Source organism: Nansenia antarctica (genome assembly GCF_963989245.1).
Source record: "Nansenia antarctica genome assembly, chromosome: 3".
Lineage (NCBI taxonomy): Eukaryota > Metazoa > Chordata > Actinopteri > Argentiniformes > Microstomatidae > Nansenia > Nansenia antarctica.
In genome coordinates, this window is record NC_137688.1 from 39,003,100 (window position 1) to 39,022,416 (window position 19,317).

General features: G+C 40.6%; 2 protein-coding genes across 5 annotated transcripts in view; both read right to left on the reverse strand.

The window, feature by feature from the left end:
* Positions 1-289: 289 nt before the first annotated feature.
* Positions 290-10,311, reverse strand: dyrk1ab (dual-specificity tyrosine-(Y)-phosphorylation regulated kinase 1A, b). Of its 3 annotated transcripts, none has more exons than XM_080526047.1 (12): positions 10,202-10,311; positions 8,421-8,490; positions 6,276-6,472; positions 5,293-5,385; positions 4,949-5,137; positions 4,588-4,735; positions 4,172-4,458; positions 3,860-4,006; positions 3,489-3,629; positions 2,396-2,699; positions 1,869-1,993; positions 290-1,514 (listed from the first exon to the last, which is right to left on the reverse strand). In XM_080526047.1, exons 2-12 carry the CDS (start codon positions 8,428-8,430, stop codon positions 927-929), a joined length of 2,229 nt encoding a protein of 742 aa, XP_080382173.1. In that variant the 5' UTR covers positions 8,431-8,490; positions 10,202-10,311; the 3' UTR covers positions 290-926. The 3 variants fall into 3 exon arrangements, with proteins under 3 accessions (XP_080382173.1, XP_080382172.1, XP_080382174.1); XM_080526046.1 differs by lacking the exon at positions 10,202-10,311 and adding an exon at positions 9,490-9,617; XM_080526048.1 differs by lacking the exon at positions 10,202-10,311 and having other exon boundaries at positions 6,276-6,469; positions 8,421-8,427.
* Positions 10,312-16,042: 5,731 nt separating this feature from the next.
* The window catches only part of LOC308152978 (CD166 antigen homolog A-like), a 30,532-nt gene continuing 27,257 nt past the window's right edge, over positions 16,043-19,317 (reverse strand). Inside the window, exons 13-16 of one of the 2 annotated variants that reach the window (XM_080526054.1) lie at positions 18,901-18,930; positions 18,096-18,213; positions 17,722-17,841; positions 16,043-17,408 (exon numbers count right to left, since the gene is read on the reverse strand). In XM_080526054.1, coding sequence (XP_080382180.1) covers positions 17,751-17,841; positions 18,096-18,213; positions 18,901-18,930 — 239 coding nt within the window. In that variant the 3' untranslated portion in view covers positions 16,043-17,408; positions 17,722-17,750. The remainder of the gene's footprint in view (positions 17,409-17,721; positions 17,842-18,095; positions 18,214-18,900; positions 18,931-19,317) is intronic. The other variant, XM_080526055.1, reaches the window with a different exon arrangement.

Consider the following 19,317-nt stretch of genomic DNA (forward strand, 5'->3'; position numbering starts at 1 on the left):
GAGAATTAAGGGCTGTCTAGAGATAAAAATAGAAGAAAGCCATCTTAATTCAAATGATAATGTCCAGCTCTGTCCCATTCCAAGTCCATGAGTCATAAGGCCAAAGGGTTATCTCAGAGCCAGCCACTGTCTGTCTTCTCCATGCTGGGCCTGATCCTTCCGTCTCCCGAGCACATCGCTGCTCGGGTGGGTCCCAGCGCACAGGGCCACGGACAGACCTCTGGGCCTGAGGGGTTCTGCTTCCCCCCGTTCTCAGAATCCCCCCCCCCCCTCCCGACCGGTGTCGGCGTCCACCTGCAGGGTCACCCCCTCCACTGGGCCAGCGCAGGCTGTAGGAACTCCACTGCTATGTACTCCCCTCTCACAGAGTTACACAATATCAACCGACAACACGAAATATCACCGCAAATACTTCTCTCCTGGTCAAGCTACAGGGTTTTTACAAGCAGCTCTTCTGTGAAATTTCACTTTAAGAAAGGGTAAAACAATTAACAACCGGTGGAACAGAAATGTCAGATGTTCCACAGTTTGAACTAAGAGGATGTGTTTGCATTTCAACACTGACAGCTAGCTACCTGTAAAACACCTTCAAACTTTATCCAGAAATGCTCATCAGAAGATTTTTGCCGCATAATACCAGATGGTGATTTACTTGTTACATGAATTTTTGTGAAATGGCAGATGGAGGTCTCAATCTTACTATGACAATTCTGCAATATTAATATGTGCCTAATGATTGCCAAAGGAAAAAATGATGGAAATTACATATATACTTTTTAACAAAGGTTCTTCTTCTCTGTAGTAAGCGGTTCAGTGATATCTCCCTTCTGACGTGAGCAGCTTTTGTTCTCGACACACTTGTAGTAAAAAACACCACCTTAAAAATGACGCACAGGGGGGGAACACGCAGCCAAATGTCAGTGCAGTCACGAGCTGGCCATGGAACTCTGCTGCACACACACTCCAGTCATGGGAGACTCCTCCCGGTCCATGCCCTGCCTCATGCCCAGGTGGCCCTCCGCTAGGTAGTGGGCTGGCCCCGTGTTTGTGCCCATGGGGTACGCGGGATGAGCCGCCATGCCAGTCTCCTGCCGCGGGTTTGAGAAAGCACCCAGCCCCATGCTCAGCCCGCCGTTCTGACCAAAGTCCAGGGCGCCGGTGGGCAAGTGGCGGAGCTGGTAGGCCTGGTTGCCGTGGTTCCCAGTGGAAGAGGACGATGTGGAGGAAGAGGAGGCAGAGGAAGACAGGGAGGTCATGGACAGGTGGCCATGCACCACCTCCATGGAGTCCTGTGTGGAGGAGCTGTGTGTGGGCGAGGTGTAGTGGCGTGGGCGAGGCCGTGTGGCCATCACCTGCCCGTGGTGGTGATGGGGGTGGGAGTGGGGGTGCAGGGCCTTGGGGTGCTGTGGGGGGACGTGGAAGGTGGTCTCCTGGACTGGGTGAGTCTCTCCGGCGACCGGCTCTGATCCAACACCGCCTCCCCACACCATGGGAGGAGGGTAAGGCTGTCTAGCCTGGCAGCACACCAGATAGAGAGATAGAAGTGGGTCAATACATGTGACTTTAAAAAGGCTCACAACAAAAGTCAGCTGCCATCATATTCTTACCCAAAGCTTTTGACGGTAGAAGCCAATACAGTACCAAATGTGTAGCTACTCAATAACAACTGTCAGTCATATTAAAAACATGTCCAACCATAACCACTACCATATGCAATTGACAAAAGATTGATTCGGGGAGCACTTAAATGATTTTGATATATTGACATTGTTTTTCTAGTCTAGTTTCCAAATCAATTGCTTTTTCCAATGAGCCAGAGGGCACATTCTGTATGCCCTACTTAGATCTGTCAGGGCTGGTTCACTCACCTGTGGGCAGAGAGTGTCACCATCAATGGCCGGCATGGGCGCACCAAAGTGCCCTCCGCTGTGCAGGTGGTGATGGGTAGGGTCGGACCTCGCTCTGCCACTGGTGCTCGTCCCAGAAGATCCCCCTACAGGCAAAAAAGAACTCATCCTTAATAAGATAACTCACTTAAGCACTACCATTGGTTGAACAATTATCCAAAAAGTAATAATAGATTCATTGATATCAATAAAACACACAAACACACAAAAAATAAGTTGCAACAATGTAGGTTGATCAATTTCACAGTTAACTATCCCTGCCTGCCAATGGCAAAGCTTGCCAGTATCCCCTCACTGACTGACTCTGTTCACTGTCATGGTTGAAACCTGTGTTATTGTGACGATTACTGATCGATTAGATTGAACATATACAGAAATTCATGGAATTTTATGTTCAAAAACACAAGAAACAGAACGCCATGCTTTTCCACCAATGCTGCAATGTAAATCAACCATTCAGAGACAAAGATGGAGCCAGGTCATGTTACCTGAACTAGAGGAAGTGCTGGAGGTGGTTCCAGAAGACTGGGACTGCTCCAGAGCAGGGCTGGTGGACACGCTGCTGCTCGTGTTGGTGCCCTCATCTGCAGTCTTCTTGAAGAAGCTATGCTGCAGGGCGTAGTAGGGCTGAATGCGGCTCTTGGGGTCGTAGTCCAGCATCCGGAGGATCAGGTCCTTGAACTTCAAGTAGTCGGCGACGGCGTGGCCAGACTCCCCCGCGCGCCGGCCGCCCGGACCCCCGGCCTCTACACCCAGGATGGCGTGGAGCTTCCGTGAGGCTGGAGGCTTATACTGCTCAAGGATTGGTACACAAGAGAGAGGTCCAGGGTGTAAGCTTAGCTACCTTTGACATTCAAGAACAGGGATTCATAAGATCAAGCGAGCCGATATTATACACAAGACCAAGACAGGGTATTACATAACCCCCATATTTCATAACCCTCACACATCCACAGATTTAAAGGTATACTCAGCTATATTTGTATGTTATAGTTAATCAGGAGGCCCTACATTGAAGCAGCAGCAGAGCACCATGAATGGACACACATTTTACCAAGGTGCTCCACATAGATATTCAGGTCTTCTATCCCAGCAGCTATAAGATGTGTTAATGATTCCCTGTAGTCTGTTGCAGGTGGATGATGTATTGGTCTTCTGCACATGTTACAATCCCTGTTTACTATTTATGAATAATAGTGTTGTTATGACAACATGGCATTGCATGTTTTGTACTGGGCTTATGGGTGTGTCTTATATATTTTTTGGTTTACTGTGTTTTTTTATATTTACCATCAGTTTTTATGTGGTCCTTTATATATATCTGCTGCTGAAAATGAATTTCGGTTTTGGTAATGCAATCCAGCGCCATATTGTTCCAAAAAATCCTCGGGAGAACCCTTTAGCTATTCTATAGGCATTGGTGCATGAGCACAGCAAGGAAATAGCTGCATGACAAAAAGGCTGGCGAGTGAGGGACGTCATTTCACTACGTCTTCCTTTAGTATTACAATGCGAGAGGCTGGCTGCTCTGTGTGCACTTCTCACAGTGATGACCCTGCCAGGCCACCGTATGACACTCACCCTTTTGCCATCTTTGGTCTTCTTAACACTCCATGTGCCATCCGATAGCTTCTCAAAGAACTTCCTGGCTTTTGGGGCTAGGTCCATAATGTGATTGGGCGGGATTCCAAGAACTTCGACTATCTTATTCATCTGGTCCACCTGAGAATCGGTTAAAAAATACAGAAGATCTAAAAGGTTAGAGCGTATTACTAATCTGCAGTGAGCAAAAAGAAACATGTTGTTGATGCTAGTATTGTAGATGGTAGTTTTATTTATATTGTATGACAGTGGTAACCATAAAAAAACAACAACAACATAAATCATAGTTTCTAAAGCTTGGCACTGATTTAAGTTATTACTTCAGACATCATTAGTCAAGCACATCGTACCTCATTGGCTCCACTGAAGAGGGGCTCTCCAGTGTGCATCTCCACCAGGATGCAGCCCAGGGACCACATGTCAATGGCCAGGTCATAGGGCATTCCCAGCAGCACCTCTGGGGAGCGGTAGAAGCGACTCTGGATGTACTGGTATATCTGAGAAAGGAGACAGAGTCACACACTCCATCTCTTCTGTAGAGTACAGCATCCGTTGATATGGATATATCAGCTAAGAACATTTTGCTGAAGTAAAATATACGACCAGGGTTACACTTTTTTGGGACAAACATATGAGTAAGGCAAAAAGTTGTAGATATATACCCTCTGTCCCAGTTGGCATGAGCTGCCAAAGTCCACTATTTTGATGGCGCTCCTCTTGGGGTTGCACAGGAGGATGTTCTCAGGCTTCAGGTCACAGTGGATGATGCTGAGCTCCGGCGTGGCCAGGAACAGCAGCGCCGTGCACAGCTGCTGGGCAAACTTCCGGGTCAGGTTCAACGAAACGCCGCGGAAATTTGTGTTCCGCAGTAGGTCGTACAAGTTGTACGACAGCATCTCAAACACGAGGCAGAGGTGGTTCCGGAACATGAAGTGGCGCTTAAGGTGAACTAAATTAGAGAGGGAAAGTGATCTCTGGTCAGTCAACAAAGGTCGATTAATCAAGAGAAATTGAGAAAACAAGAGTGCCCCCATAGAGATGTAGGCAATCATTCAATAAAAACGGAGGAGTGCATTACCTATGTAGTATTTCATCTCTGTGTCATGTTTGTTCATGAGCTCTAGGAGGCGTACTTCGATCTGAGCTTGATTGAGAAAAGCTTTCTTGTTCTTGATGATCTTAATGGCAACCCACTCCTGCTCTGCACGGTCATAAGCCTTTACAACCTGTATCAATTAAAATAAAACATAGATTAAACACGAAACATAGATTTACACACATCAGTATGTTGATCCCTGCATTTCCCAAATTATCTGTTCAAATAGGCCATAGAGGTTGAACAATAGACGAGATCAAAAGACATTCACACATTGGACAAAACCTATTAAATCAAAAACAACACAAACAAGTAATCCTATTCCAGGAAAAGGAAGTATTACCTGTCCAAATGACCCTTTGCCAATCAAGGAGTCAATTTCATAGCGGTCCATCCATTTCTCGCCATTCTTGACGATGTAATCGTAATTGTCATCATCGTAGCCATCATTGAAGACCTTCCTCTCCTTCTTGTGACTGGAGTCTTCGCCCTGACCCTGTTGGTGCCGTCTCTTCTTTTTTGCATAATACACCTGATGCGCAAGGAACCCAGAGAGAGACGTGAGAAAATAGACTACATTAGCTCAATGGAAACACAAAATAGAAAACGTGACGTAATCACAATCACTTGCATTGTGTATTACGTTCTATTACAATGAGTATCAACATCCAGAAAGGCCAGTCTCACCTCATTGATGTGTTTATAAGTTTTGATAAGGTCAATGGAAAGCTTCCTCAGAGGAGCCGAAGTTGCGTCACGAAAGCACTGGGGCATGTGCCTCTGCAATAACAAACCATGAGAGAAAAGTTTAAAGTTTAATGTTACATCACATTACACAAGTGTAAGAGAGTAAAATTCCTAGGCTTCGATTCCTGACATTGCAGTACAAGACAATTAGGCAATAGGCATAATACAAGATAAAAACATTTAAAGTGACAATAGTACAGGGCAATAAGATTATTTACAATTAGCAGTATTTAGCGATTTATAGACAATAAGGCACTAGGCATAATTCAATAAAAAAGTGTCAATAGTACAGGACATAAGTGACAGTAGTAAGTAAAGTGACTGTGACTGCTTAGGTAGTTTGTGCATGGGATGTGCTTGTGGATGATAGCCAATTGTCTACAGTAGGCTTGTTCATGAGCCTGATTGTCTTAGGGAAGTAGTGTTGGTTAGCCTCTGAGTTTTGTCCTTGAGGCTCCCGAAGAGGCTTCGCCTTTTGGACGGCATCGGTTCAAACAGACTGTGGTTGGGGTGGCTGGGATCTTTGATGACCCTCCGGGCTTTGCTGACACACCTTTTGTTGTATATGTCCTGGATGGAGGGAAGCTCACATCCACTGATGCGCTCAGCTGGTCGCACCACCCTCTGTAGCGCTCTGCTATATCATATCTATATATATCTCATATCTCTCTCTTAAAATTAGCAAACAAGAATGATTTGGAGTGAAATGTTCTACCTTTCATTCAGCAGGTAGGTGTGAGTATGCGTATGTAGTCTCTGTATTAAGTTATTGTTATTATGACAATTTCCTGATTGTCAGTTGTGTGTGTAGTGTTCCTTGGTGTACTTTACCTGATTGTCAGTTGTGTGTGTAGTGTTCCTTGGTGTACTGTACCTGACTGACAGTAGTGTGTGTGTGTGTGATGTTCCTTGGTGTACTGTACCTGATTGGCAGTGAGCTGTTGGGTCTGTTCACTGTACGGTAGGACCGCAGCAGATTGGTCAGTGCTCGGCTGGTGGCGGTCACTGTACTGCTGGTGCGTATGGGGCATTGGAGCAGCCATCTGAAGACCAGCAGCGTGGAAAGAAAAAGAGGGCGCGAGCCGGACGGACGAAGATTTGCATGCTGAAGTCTCTCCTCCTGAAAGAGAACATTGCCATAAGTTTGTGAAACTAATCAAATAAAAGGACTTTATACTAATTTAGTAGTGATATGCATTACTCAATTTGACTTTCCAAACTGATTTCAATTCCTCTTCAAGAGGTCTGGGAGTGTAGTGTACTGGCCTGGGCACCCTTTAGAATACCCCTTAGAATCCTACTGTGCAGTATGGCCAACAATGATTATCAACTGTCTTGAATAAACAGTATGGTCATGCATTCATACTTACATGCTATATTCTCTGTGATATTTACCATATGTTTAAAAAAAGAAGAAGAAAAAAAGCCTTATCTTTTGCTGTCAATTCCTGCACTAGTTCAATGTATGCATGTTTTTTGTACAGACATCCATGAGAGGGTGCTGAAAATACAAGCCCTCCTGGAATGTACTGAGTCCATGGTTTATATTACAATGTATCTAGCCTATATCTTTCTGCATTGACTAAAAGCAAAAAAGAAATCTACAGCAAATGTCCATTAAATAAATATGGTCATTTGGTATGAAAAAGGGTATTAAATATAGACATTTAGATAAAGAATAAAAAAACACACATCTATTATACCCTCTGTTGTGAATCATCTTCCTTTTCAAGTGAAAAGAAATCAGAAAATGATTAAGTAGAATGCTCATCTATGAGAATCTCTCACCAGACAACACAAGTCACCAGTGCTACACAGTAACCACTATTCAGAATCCCAGCAACAGCACCTAATTAGCATAGCCTATCACCACAGAGATACAGCGTGATTTGGCAAGCCCATCAATGCACAGGCCAATCACAACGCAGTATGCAAATAGCCTACTTTTGTTGCCAGGGCAGAGCTGCTCCCATTTTCCAATGAGAAAACAAGAAATAAACAAGAAATAAAATTGAACTTTGGCACACTTAGAGGCTGCTTTCAACACACTAGAGCCTGACAGCAAAATAGCAGCACAGCCCAAAACCTGCACTCCATCTGAGAGCGCTAGAAACAGAGCTGACCCAGCTGTGGAGGAGGAAAAACATATATCCAATAACAGAAATTGAGAGAACCTTACAAATAAATGGATAGTTAAATTTTAAGACAATTTGGAAATGGAAATTATAGAAATATTGCTTTTTACGCCTAACAGGTCCTACTCAATTACAATATTTTTAAGTACGCATCTAAAGTGGATTTGTGGGGATGATCCCAGGTGACAAACAAAAGATTGTGTGATTCTGATACTCAGAAAGGGCAGTACAGTATTGTTGTTTCTAAATTGGTCATTGTAATATCCAGCATTATCTGGGCATAAAGGTCAATGGATGGTCATTTTACACCTGCCCTTGTTAAAGTCACTGGTAGATGACAAGGTTTAGACCCATCAGTTGTTCAAGCACACAAAAAGTAAAAGACTGATCTGTAAGGATTATTGTCATTTCTTTCTTTGTCGTCTACTTTCTTGGCTGACATATTGAGGTGCATGGTGCTATTTTAAACTTCACTCCATTTCATGTAATCCCATATCCAAATTGTAAGCTTAATAATGCAACAGAAATTCCTGGGAGCATGCACTGTAATGGTCGAGAACATAGCCAGGCTGAGGTAATCAAGTATTGAAAGAGGCTGAATCTGAACACATGGAATGTAGAAAAAAGCAAACTAATCTACGGTTACCGCAACATACCTATTTAAATCTATTTGGAGTTTAAGTTGAATTTAGAGTGGAAATATATGTTTGCATAGTCCAGCCAGTAAATGTCCAGTATTATGTGATACATACCAACACATGATACTGAAAACTGAGATTTTGTTTGACATTTGCAGGTAGATTAATTTATAAATGCAAGGATATGGTTGGGGCCTGTCAATGAGGGAATAAGCTAATTGAAAAAAGAAGAAGAATTAGGAAACTACCCCTTCCCCACCAAAGAGTAAAGACTTGAGATGTTGCAGCTTCTAACCTGGATGCATCGTCTCCTGTAAAATGTCATATCATCCTGGGAGGAGAGTCCAGCAGCAAACCACAACCCACTACAAAGAATAAAAACAGATCATTATGATTGTGCATTTTAGGGTGGGTTCTACAGAACTTTCAAGAAGCGCTTAAACTTTGGTGGGGGGTAAAGGGATAGTAAAAGGCAAGTGCTGACCCACATTCATAAATTGAGAATATATGCATTGGAACATTTACTGATTTGATTTCTTAAGTTTTAAGAACAGACTGAATTGATGATCGAATGACTAAATAAGGGGAGTCACAATGCCTAGAGAAATAGCTGTATAAATACAAGATGCCCATGTTCAGGAACATGGTTCAAAAAGGCATAGATGCCATCCTTACAGCCATGTCAAATTAACTTCACTATTGTTGTGGATAGTGTGGATAAATCTTGTTAAACTGGATCTCTCCTCTCAGAATGTCCATATTCAATGTCAAAGGATACCCTAATGCATGAAGAGAAGTAACTTGTTCAATTTCACCTTGATCAGACATTGAATAGCTAGATATTGATGCATATTCCATGTGGAAAGGCTTGTAAAGCATGATTATGCACAATTGCATTGCTGTACATACAAACAATCCATCTGAAACAAAACTGGATGACTCAAAATTACAAAACACAATGTTGTGATATGCATAGCTTGCTAAGGCTATGAGATATATAGTGAACTTCAGGCAGGGTTCCAACTGTCCCATTGTACAGGCCTAAAGAAATGAGATAAATCATAATTAACATTTGAAACAGTCCCCGTTTTCAGGACCGACTTATGAACAGTTCCTTTCCTGGCGTTTCATCAAGGCATCCAACAGGCCTACATGGGGGCGAACACAGCAGTCTCATTTTCGAAGACACGAAGATATAAATCCAAAGCCTTGTCCTCTGACAAATTATCATGGCAATTCTAAAACATTTTCAATAAAAATGATTCGCCTCCGTTAGCTAGATACACACATTGAGGGCAGGCTGACATTTCATCAATTTCAAAATAACGAATGTGTCCCGTAGCTAGTTAGCTACACGTACTTACAATTGATGGAGTGCTTCTCGTCATGGTGGAAATTAAGAAAGCAAATCATCAGGGTACTTTAGCCTTAACCTCACTTGCAAAAACGTCAGTGGCAAAGCCTCCATTTACAATGACAAACGAACTGGCTACCCTACGAGCTCAGGAAGGCAGACTCAGGCATGAGTCCTCTCGCCAGCGAGTGCGGTGACGATGTGTTCACCGAGCTGTGTGGGCCTAAGGTTAGATCACCATAGCTAGCGAAGCTGCAAGCCAATAGACAATCCCAATAACGCTATACCACGTCAACGTTGGCTGTCAAGCATTCATTTTCTATACACATTTCCCAACTCTTAGGAGGAATTCAGCTAGTTTAACACAATCCGACGAGAATACATTGGCACACTGGTACTAATGTTAGCTGGCTTACAACAGCTGTATTGCCCAGCGTTATATCAAACAGGTAGGCTAGCTAGCCGGGCCAAGTTATAAGCTTAACAATCAGAGCGCAAGGTTACGTCTAGCCAAAGCCTGGTAAGGAGAATTCACGTCAACTGGTAGTGAGTGAGAATTCACGTCAATCCTCCTCCATCCGGCCGATGCGATGATTGCTTGCAAGTGATCAGCTAGTTCAGCCAGTAAGTCAAGAAGCTACCTTGCTAAAGTTCACTTGCCTGCACGCCACACAAGATGCATCCCACAGAAGATTGACATGCTTAGTTACTCAAGAGCTCACCTCTGATGGCACGATCTTCATTTAAAGTCCAATAATCTGTATTATGAGGAAATGTATCCAGTTTGAGTGTCTTCGCCCCCAGTGACAGCTAGCTAGCCAGTCAACCCAATTCCTCTGTAACGCGAAGGTGAAAATCCCCCTCCTCTGGCCAGCCAGGGTAAAAAAAAAAAAAGGTCAGCCAAGTCGTTGGTCTAGCTAACTTCTTATTGATCAAACGCCTTCCACACCAACGGCATTAGGTAGTTAGCCACCCACCTCGACTCGCATCAGCTGACGACTAGCAGTAAGGTTAGCTAGCTTAGTAGCTAGCTAGCTACCTCGCATGCTAACTAGCTAGTTCACTAAACGAATGTGGCTAGCTAACTAGCTAGCTAGCAGGATTCTGTAGCTTCCGCTAAATAAACGTTTGCTCGCTACATTCAAATTTGACGTTTTCTTCCAAATTCAGCACAGGAAACACATGCTTAGGCAATCATACCGACAAATATCTAGGATCCCAAAAATGCGAAACAAAAATCGTGTCCTCGGATATACGCTTATTTTGGACAAGAATTTTATGTCAATTTTCACAAAATGGCGCGCGTTCCAAACCTGCGCAGTGAACCGGCCCGGTAGACCAGAGACACGGACAACTGAGTTGGTGTGGCGCCGTCTAAATACTCAAACTAAGTTTAATCTTTCATTTTCTTAATCCGATCCATTCGACGCATTGTTTTCATCGCAAAAGTCAACGGTATATCCAGTGACTGCATTATTATTCCGGCGGGAAGGGAGAAGATTTGAAAAGAACTGAAAAAAAATCCTTCTGACAAAATGGCGATCGCCTGAATTGTTACCATGGCAACTGTCAATCAAATTAGAAAATCCCCGGATGAACAAATGACGAATAAAATCCAACGTTGCTAACTTGTCAATCAGTGACAGGTCAAGCGAAGACCTTTTTGGGCCTTACCACAGTCAAGTCAGTAAAGGGGTTATCTCATCTCAAAATATATGATAATGTAGACCTACTTTATGTTTTATTTAATTACTTTATTTGTTATAATCATAGGTTCACTAGATTAGAATAAAAATCAGACTTCAAAATATTTTTGTCATTTTGTAATGGGCTCTTTCTATCCTACATGTTTTAAACTGAAAGAGACATAAGAAATGTATATTTTCTCCCAGGTTACGCAGAAAATAAGGAATTAGATTTACAGTGTGGCAGACTGGCGCCCCCCTCCCCTCTCTGGAAGAGCTGTACAACACACGCTGTCTCAGGAAGGCCTCCAAGATCTCCAGGGACCCGACCCACCCTGGGTACGAACACTTTACCAGGCTGCCCTCGAAAAGGCGGTTCAGGACCTTGGGCGCAAGGACAAACAGACTGAAGAACAGCTTCTACCACAGGGCCGTCCAGGCCCTGAACACAGCAAAGACCTAGGTTCTGGGCCCTGGACAGTCTGGACGGATTGATGGCAGCTGCTGGACTGAAAAAATCAGGTGTAGTGCTGAGGCACAAACATGTACATTTCAAGCCTGCAAACTGCGACACTTTAAATAAATGTGAAATAACACTACTGTGCAATATGACAACCCTAGTCGTCTATCTGTACAGTATAGTATAGTGGATAGTGTACATAGCCTTTATTTATGTAAACCAGCTCCTTCCCTTCTCGTGATTTTTTTTTAAAGTTTTTTTTTTTCCCTTTCCTAACACCAGGGGAGCCACCCCTCCTAAATTTCGTTGTTTGGTACCTGTACTGTAGCAATGACAATAAAGACCATTAATTCATTCATTCATTATATGTGTAGAATAAGATCTTTGAAAATGATAGTGCTGTACATTTTATGAAGTGTCAAAGGTATTAGAGTGTCTCGTATTTCTGTTACAACCATCATTGTCATGGATATACATAAACAAAAAAAAAGGCTGGAATCATCTTTCACTGCCAGCCTATAGAAATTGGGCAAATTGGGGGTATGACAAAAAAAGAATTTAAAATAAAGAAAGAACCAACATTTTAACATGATTCAACATGATGTGTTAGAGTTTATTTTTTATTTTTTATACAGCATTACAGTATTTTGATACATGACCGACTCATTTTGTTATGGAATATAACTAATATAATATAACTACTGATCTTCTTTAAAATTCCAGTGAATTTGTCACCAATTTATTTTCATTATATCTGCTGTTTTAGTAGTGACATCATGGTTTGCAGTTGTGACAACAGTGTTTGAAATATGGTAATATTGTTTATCATATCAAGAATTGGTTAAATGCACAACTGGTATAGCTACAATCTGCATGGAGGACCAGAAAAAATATCCACTTGTTTGGCTCTCTCAGCAACAGTCAATTAGTCGAGCAGTACTAAATACTGAATGTGTCACATAGATGCAAATTATCTGTAAATGGAAGGACAACTAAATTGTGGAAGATTTATTTAGACTCATGGATATGTTTAATAGCCAAACAAGTGGATATTTATTAAGTTTATGATGTATAATAAGACAACATATAGCAATCTGTTATTATTGAAACAGTGCCACTCCTGCAACAAAATGTACAAGGTCAACATAGATAATTTAAGAATGATTAACTGTAGTGTACAGTATGCAAATTGCTACCTAAAGGGTACTATAACAGGTCTGGAACTTGTGCTTTGCCAGATGTGGCATGACTTAGAATATCTTAGAAATTATCTGTGGGACACCTATGTGGGCCATTTATGTAAGTAAGTAAGTAAAGCTTTATTTATCTAGCACCTTTCATACAGGAAATGCAGTTCAAAGTGCTTTACAACAGGAATAAGAACATAAAGTGAATATAAAAACATATACATGCATAGAATGAATATAAAAGCAGGGGAAAACACTAAAAAGAAAAGGTAAAGATCTAACTTTCCATATCCCTTTCATCTCCCTACCTTACACAGTCTTTCTGTACTTCCCACTGGCTTTCCACCAGCACCACAAACAGTTTTTTGGAAAAGGTCTGTCTCAGTCTCTGTGTACGTTCTCAGTCTCTGTGGACGTTCTCAGTCTCTGTGTACGTTCCCAGTCTCTGTATGTACATACCATATATACTACCGGTATATATGTGATTTACAAGGGTTTTTATGAATCTATTTAAATTGGGACCAAATATATTTTTGTATCGCTAGTGATGCTTGTGATAAAACATCTAATTTCCACTTTCCCAAGTATTTTTTTTTGCTTATGCTGTATATATGACTACTTCTCTGGTTTTTCTAGCAGATATCCATTCAATGTTCAAATTCAGAAAATCCTTATGTGTATAGATTTGGCAATGGAACCTGTTCATGTTGTGAAGTTTCTTGAAACAATATTGATATTTTCTGACTTCTTTCTGACATCTGCAGCATTCTTAAAAATGCTTTAAGTTAAACCAATAAAAAAAATGTTCTGGTAATATTATGTGAGTTGTGACTTATGGCATATCTGGAGCTTTAAACAGAATGTGTTTCGTTAGTGACCTTGAAACTGGGGACACCATTTTTAAGAGTTTGTTTCTCAAAATGTGCAACATATACAGTATCCTCATATTTTGATTTCCTATCACAACAGATAAAGATATTTCATTGTAAAAGTTACAAACATCTTTAATTACTTTACTTTGTTAAGACCCATGGCTAGGGACACAAAGCTTGCAATAGAAAGTGGTATAAAAACACAGATTTTGAATAACAGGAAAATCAATATGTTGTGTATTGACTTCTGCTAAGTCAGAACAAACTTTGATTTAATTTAATATCAAGAGTCTGGACATGTTGTTATTGATCAGCACCATCTCTGTAGAATGACCTATAAAAGGTGTTGTTATACTTCCAGAGAATAACTACATTTAAGGCAGGAGGTTTTTATACATGTTGGCCATTCACTTCTCAGTAGGTCTGTAGACCTAGGGGGGTATTCCATCAATGTCGCTAAAGGAATATCCAGGCTTATTCTGATAAGTATAAGAACTATAACATTATAACATATGAAAATATAACAAATAAAAGAAAATATAACAATTATCAGAAACAACAGTCAAACCTTAGGCTTACCAAAATCAACAGTTTGGAACATCATTCAAAGGACAAAAATCACTGGTGAGCTCAGCAATAGCAAATAGGCTTGTAGTCCAAGGAAGATGTCCATGTAGATTACCAAAGAATGCTCACCATAATTAACAAAAAACCCAAAACAACTGTCCCACAGATCACTCTCCAGGAGGTAGGCGTGAATGTAGACTACCATCCAAAGAATACGTCACCTGTAAAACTGCACTAAGGTGCAAACTACTAGTACCGTAATACAAAAAAAAAGATGGTCAGATTACAGTTTCCTAAAAAGACTGTAGAGCTCTGGAAAAAGGTCTTGTAGACAGATAAGTCATATTTTAAAAATATTATAAGTCATTACTTTTTTTATATTATCATGTACCAGAGTGATTGCAAAAGGAAAGTTTTGCAGAAAAAATTATCTGCCTAAGATTTACATAATACCACCTCATCTGTGAAACATGGTGCAGGTTAGGTTGAGGCTTTTATAGCTGCCACTAGAAGTTGCTAACTTGTCTTAATTGATTATTGTAACTGCTGACGGCAGCAGCAGAATGTATTCCGAAGTGTACAGAAGCATGTTGTCTGCTCAAGTGCAAGCAAAAGCCTCAAAATTAATCGGATAGCACTACATCATAAGGTAAGACAATGACCCAAAACATACTGCCACAGCAACTAGAAAGTGCCAGAAAGTGGAAAGTGGGCCAGAAAGTGGAAATGTCTTGGCTGGCCAAGTCAATGTTCAGATTTAAATCCAATTGAACACGCATTTCATTTCCACAGAAAAGAAGAAAAAAATAAAGGGGCATCAATGAGGTGGAGGCCAGGGAAAAAGGTGGGTTTTGAGGCGGGATAGATGGTTATGGATTCAGAGTCACAGGTGGATGGGGGGAGTGAGTTCCAGAGTCTGGGACAGTCATCTCACCAAAACTGTGGAGGTTGGAATTGGGGATGGTGTGGTGACCAGCAGTGTTAGTGACCAGGTGGGTTGGTGGGGGAGTAAGAGGTCAGATGGCCAATTGGTGGAGTGATTTGTAGGTCAGGAGTATGTTGATACACTGTTTGACAAAGAGCCAGTGGGGGTCATAGAGAACAGGGTTAGTAATTAATTGAGGGAGTAGGAGTTGATACCAAAAAGAAGTGGGTTGCAGTAGTCCAGGTGGGAGCATATGAAGGAGTGGATAGGTATTTCTGCAGCAGGGTGGGAAAGGGTAGGCTGGAATTTTGTCAATATTGCAAAGGTAGAAGAATTACACTTTCAAGAAACGTATCCCTGTTAAAGGCACAGGCCTATGTTAAAGGGATATTATATCCTGTAACCTGTTAATATGGTAAAATACAGGCAACCTGGGTCTATTCAGTTAAACTTGTAAAGGAGGCATATCAGATTGTCATATTCAAATGGATTATGAAATGATTGTTCTTGGGTTCCTGAATGATGATTTGGTATGTTCTTTGACCAGAGGAGGGCAGCATAATCTCTATCTGAGTGGTCTATGTGGATTTCATTTCCAATGTCTCAATCCCTGCTTCAACAATCTATCGAAGTATAACTACGACTACGCTTCAGAGTGCATTTCTGTGTTTGTCCCTGTTTATGTTGATTTACTATAGATCTTTGCCCCATGCTGGAGGAGGAGCTATTCAAAAGGGGGCTATAAAGGGAATGTCTCGCTGATAAATTAAATAGCATTTGAATTATTTCCATTGATATTCATACACATACAGCTGAATGACTCAAGAACAAATACAAGATACAAGGGACATTCTTCGAAATGTACACTTTATTTTAAACAAAAGTACAAAAACAAAAGTCAGTATTTACAATACTTGCATGGCAATATTTACCTTCTTTGGTCTTTTTTTTTTTCTTCTTCAAATTTCGATGGTTTTACATTAACTTCAACATAGGGAATAAACAGCAGGTTGACAGTCTGAGATGTCACATGGGAAATCTCATTTCTAAACCCTAAAATTAATACAGAAGGCGTTAGAATTATCTTTTCAAATGTCTGCAAGTAATTACTACCAATTGTTCAGTACTTATCTAAGTGGTGAATTTTGTGAGAATAATTGATTATACCTAACAGAAACGCTAAACTTGTCACCTTGAACAATATAAATAGCGAAACAGAAGAAATAAAATCACAATTACATCCAGGTCTGATATATTTACAGATTCAGTAAATGCTCAAAGATAACCCTGACCTAAGTTGTGAAGTGTACAGCTCGACAACTTGCCTCTTTCCACACATATCTGAAGTGAAAGCACAGAAATACACACTATGAGCACAACTAAGACAAGACATTTCCTGTAATGTGATGGTTATGTCCAAACTAAACGTGACACACTGACAACTGCTGACCGTTTCAGACTGCACTGGCTCATCTCCTGATACGCTTGAAGGTAAAAATGTACAGCAAAAAAATAATAAAAAATAAAGAAAAACCATGTAACATCTCATGAAATAATTTTTTACAACAGATCTCCTACTTCCTGCAGTGCGAGAGGATACATCTTGATATTACCATTCATAACCATTAGCCCTTTCAATAATGTCTTCTATTGTACATGTTTTCAATGGAGACCACATAAAATGGCAATAAACTATTTAAAACATATTTAATGTGTTGACTTTGAAAAGAAGAGGTGTTCAGTTATGATAATACATAACTGAGATGAACAACAATGATGAACATTAATTTCAGATCCTCCTAGCACTGTATATTCAGGGTAAGGGAGGCATAGGGCAACATACACATCCTGACAGAAAAGGCATCTGGTCCAGTAGTAATACTACCAGTAAATAACTAAAACATTTATATTGGCATTTTTCTCAATTTCTCCAAATCCACCCAACATCCTCACCCAACCTTTGAAACAATAACTGTTATAATGGGAAAGTTGACATATCCTTAGTGCAGACAAGTTACCGGTATCTACAATGCATATCCTTTAATTTATCCTGTTTTTTTGTTTTCAGTATTAAGAAGAAAGAAATATTGTGGATATGCTTTTTTGGGAGAGAACTCTCTGAATCTAAATCCAAATGGTCTTCATCCAATTCTTAAAAAAAAAAAAAAAAAAAAAAAATCCCATTTAAAGTCATAACAGAGGTGTGCAAAAGTTTCTTGTCACTGTTTCCTCACTGCAAGAAAAACATAAATAAAATGTTATAGCATTAAAACGTCTTCTAAAATATGTAATATTATCCCAGTATCTATAACAACATATGACATAACTTTGTTGGTGCAAATTATTCCAAATGCCTCATCTGCTAGTTGTGAAGCAGTATTAAGTATCATGTTAGAGATAATTCAACCTGAATGAATACTATCTACGTTGTGCACAGTGTAATTATTTATAAAGGGAATAGTAATAATGCCCCTGATTTATTACAGTTTTTTTGCCCCTGATTTATTACTATTTATGGTTGTCCACTGCCTGTATGTTTCATTTACCTTTCTCAATCCCCACGTTGACTTGATCTTTACACCTCAGCTTTCTGGTTGTTCTCTTCCAGCTTCTTGCTCTCTTCAGTGGACCCGTCCTCCTTCTCCCCAGTCTTCCAGCTTCCTTGCCTATGAACACAATACAGTTTGTTAGCTAGGTTGTTCCACTAATGATAATCCATCACCGTAACTTGCTTACATAACCTGTTATGAATTGTCCACACTGATAAATGGTATATGAAAAGAATGACTGCTGCTTTATAATGATATTTCAAGCAAGTTACGAGTAGTTTAGTAGTAGTTTTAGGCTAAGAAACTCTCCTTGAATTAGGTTAGTATCAGGTTTGAAACTCAATTATGATAGTCTAAAATGTTGATCTTACTTGGATTTTTTCATATACAGCCAGTAGGCTAGGCCCACAACTACGGTGGCCAGGAGGAGGCCTATGACCACGCCCACCACCACCTTCGTCTGGTCGTCATCCTCTGACGCGTCTGCGTCTGCAAAAACAAAGCACAGATACATCAGAGACTTAGAAAGAGAACGTTCCAGAAATCATGAACTCAGAGCATTTAAAATGTAAACATTTTTTGTCAAAACAATGCATGGATGAATACATATTGTATCCACATCACACATGACGATGATTGTTACACAGTTTGTAACTTTCTGTCCATAATTTTGAGTTTGTCACTAGGCTACATACAGTATGCAAACCCAGTCTACCCAAAAGCCATGACTGCCTTTCTCTTGTGAAAGTATGATAAAAATACATGTTTGACAAATGGAAGAATGGGTAACATAGAGAGATATTTTGTCAGGATGCTGGTAGCTCAACTCCCTCTGATCCACTGAATTCCACTGAATGTTAATCTTCTGTTACCAATATGTCTACATCACCAGCACCACATCTTATTAATAAGAATGTAGTTATTTATTTATTTTTCCTGTATTGCATTTGATTATGAAATGTGATATAAAAAAAGCTTGATTAGAGTTGAGTTTATTTGTTTGTTTAACAGAAATTCGAGTAAGGATTTCTGAGTGTTGATAATCTAAAGTAGTGTCAGAGCTCCAGATGGCAAGAATGCACAATTAAATAGTAGGTCCCTCTCTCTGTCTAGGAATCCAATGTGTTTTTTCCCAACAGGAAATTAAAAAGAAGACCATAATCCATAACAACTTACCTTGTTTATCCATTCTGACCTCCTCAAATACTGAAATCAGATATAGAATGATATTAACGTCCAACCCAAAAAATCAAGTAAGTACACTGCACTTTCATTGGTGAGTGTTGTGTATTGTTGTCCTATGTGACTCTTGAATTAAATCGAGTGTAACACGCGTTGGAGGTGGAGGTTGCCTGCATGCAAAACTGAGATTGGTGTGACGCAGAGGGGGGAAAGGATAGAGAGACCAGCATCCCGACAAACAAACCAGAAGTAAGGGAAGATGAATAAAAATCAAGGGAGCATTGATTTTCCAGATACCGATGAGGTGAGCAATATGGGCTGCGTTCATCTACTGACATTCCTGCAGGACCAGCCGGGCCAGAGTGAAGTAGAGAGCTCAGAGCATGCATAGTATGCACAGGAAAACTATGC

Bases quoted from the DNA above. Each gene is read 5' to 3' on its own strand.
- dyrk1ab (XM_080526047.1), bottom strand. The intron at 5,386-6,275 runs GTACAGTACACC...TTGTTATTGCAG, and splicing joins AACAGCTCACTGCCAATCAG to AGGCACATGCCCCAGTGCTT. The intron at 5,138-5,292 runs GTGAGACTGGCC...CTTGCGCATCAG, and splicing joins CTTATAAACACATCAATGAG to GTGTATTATGCAAAAAAGAA.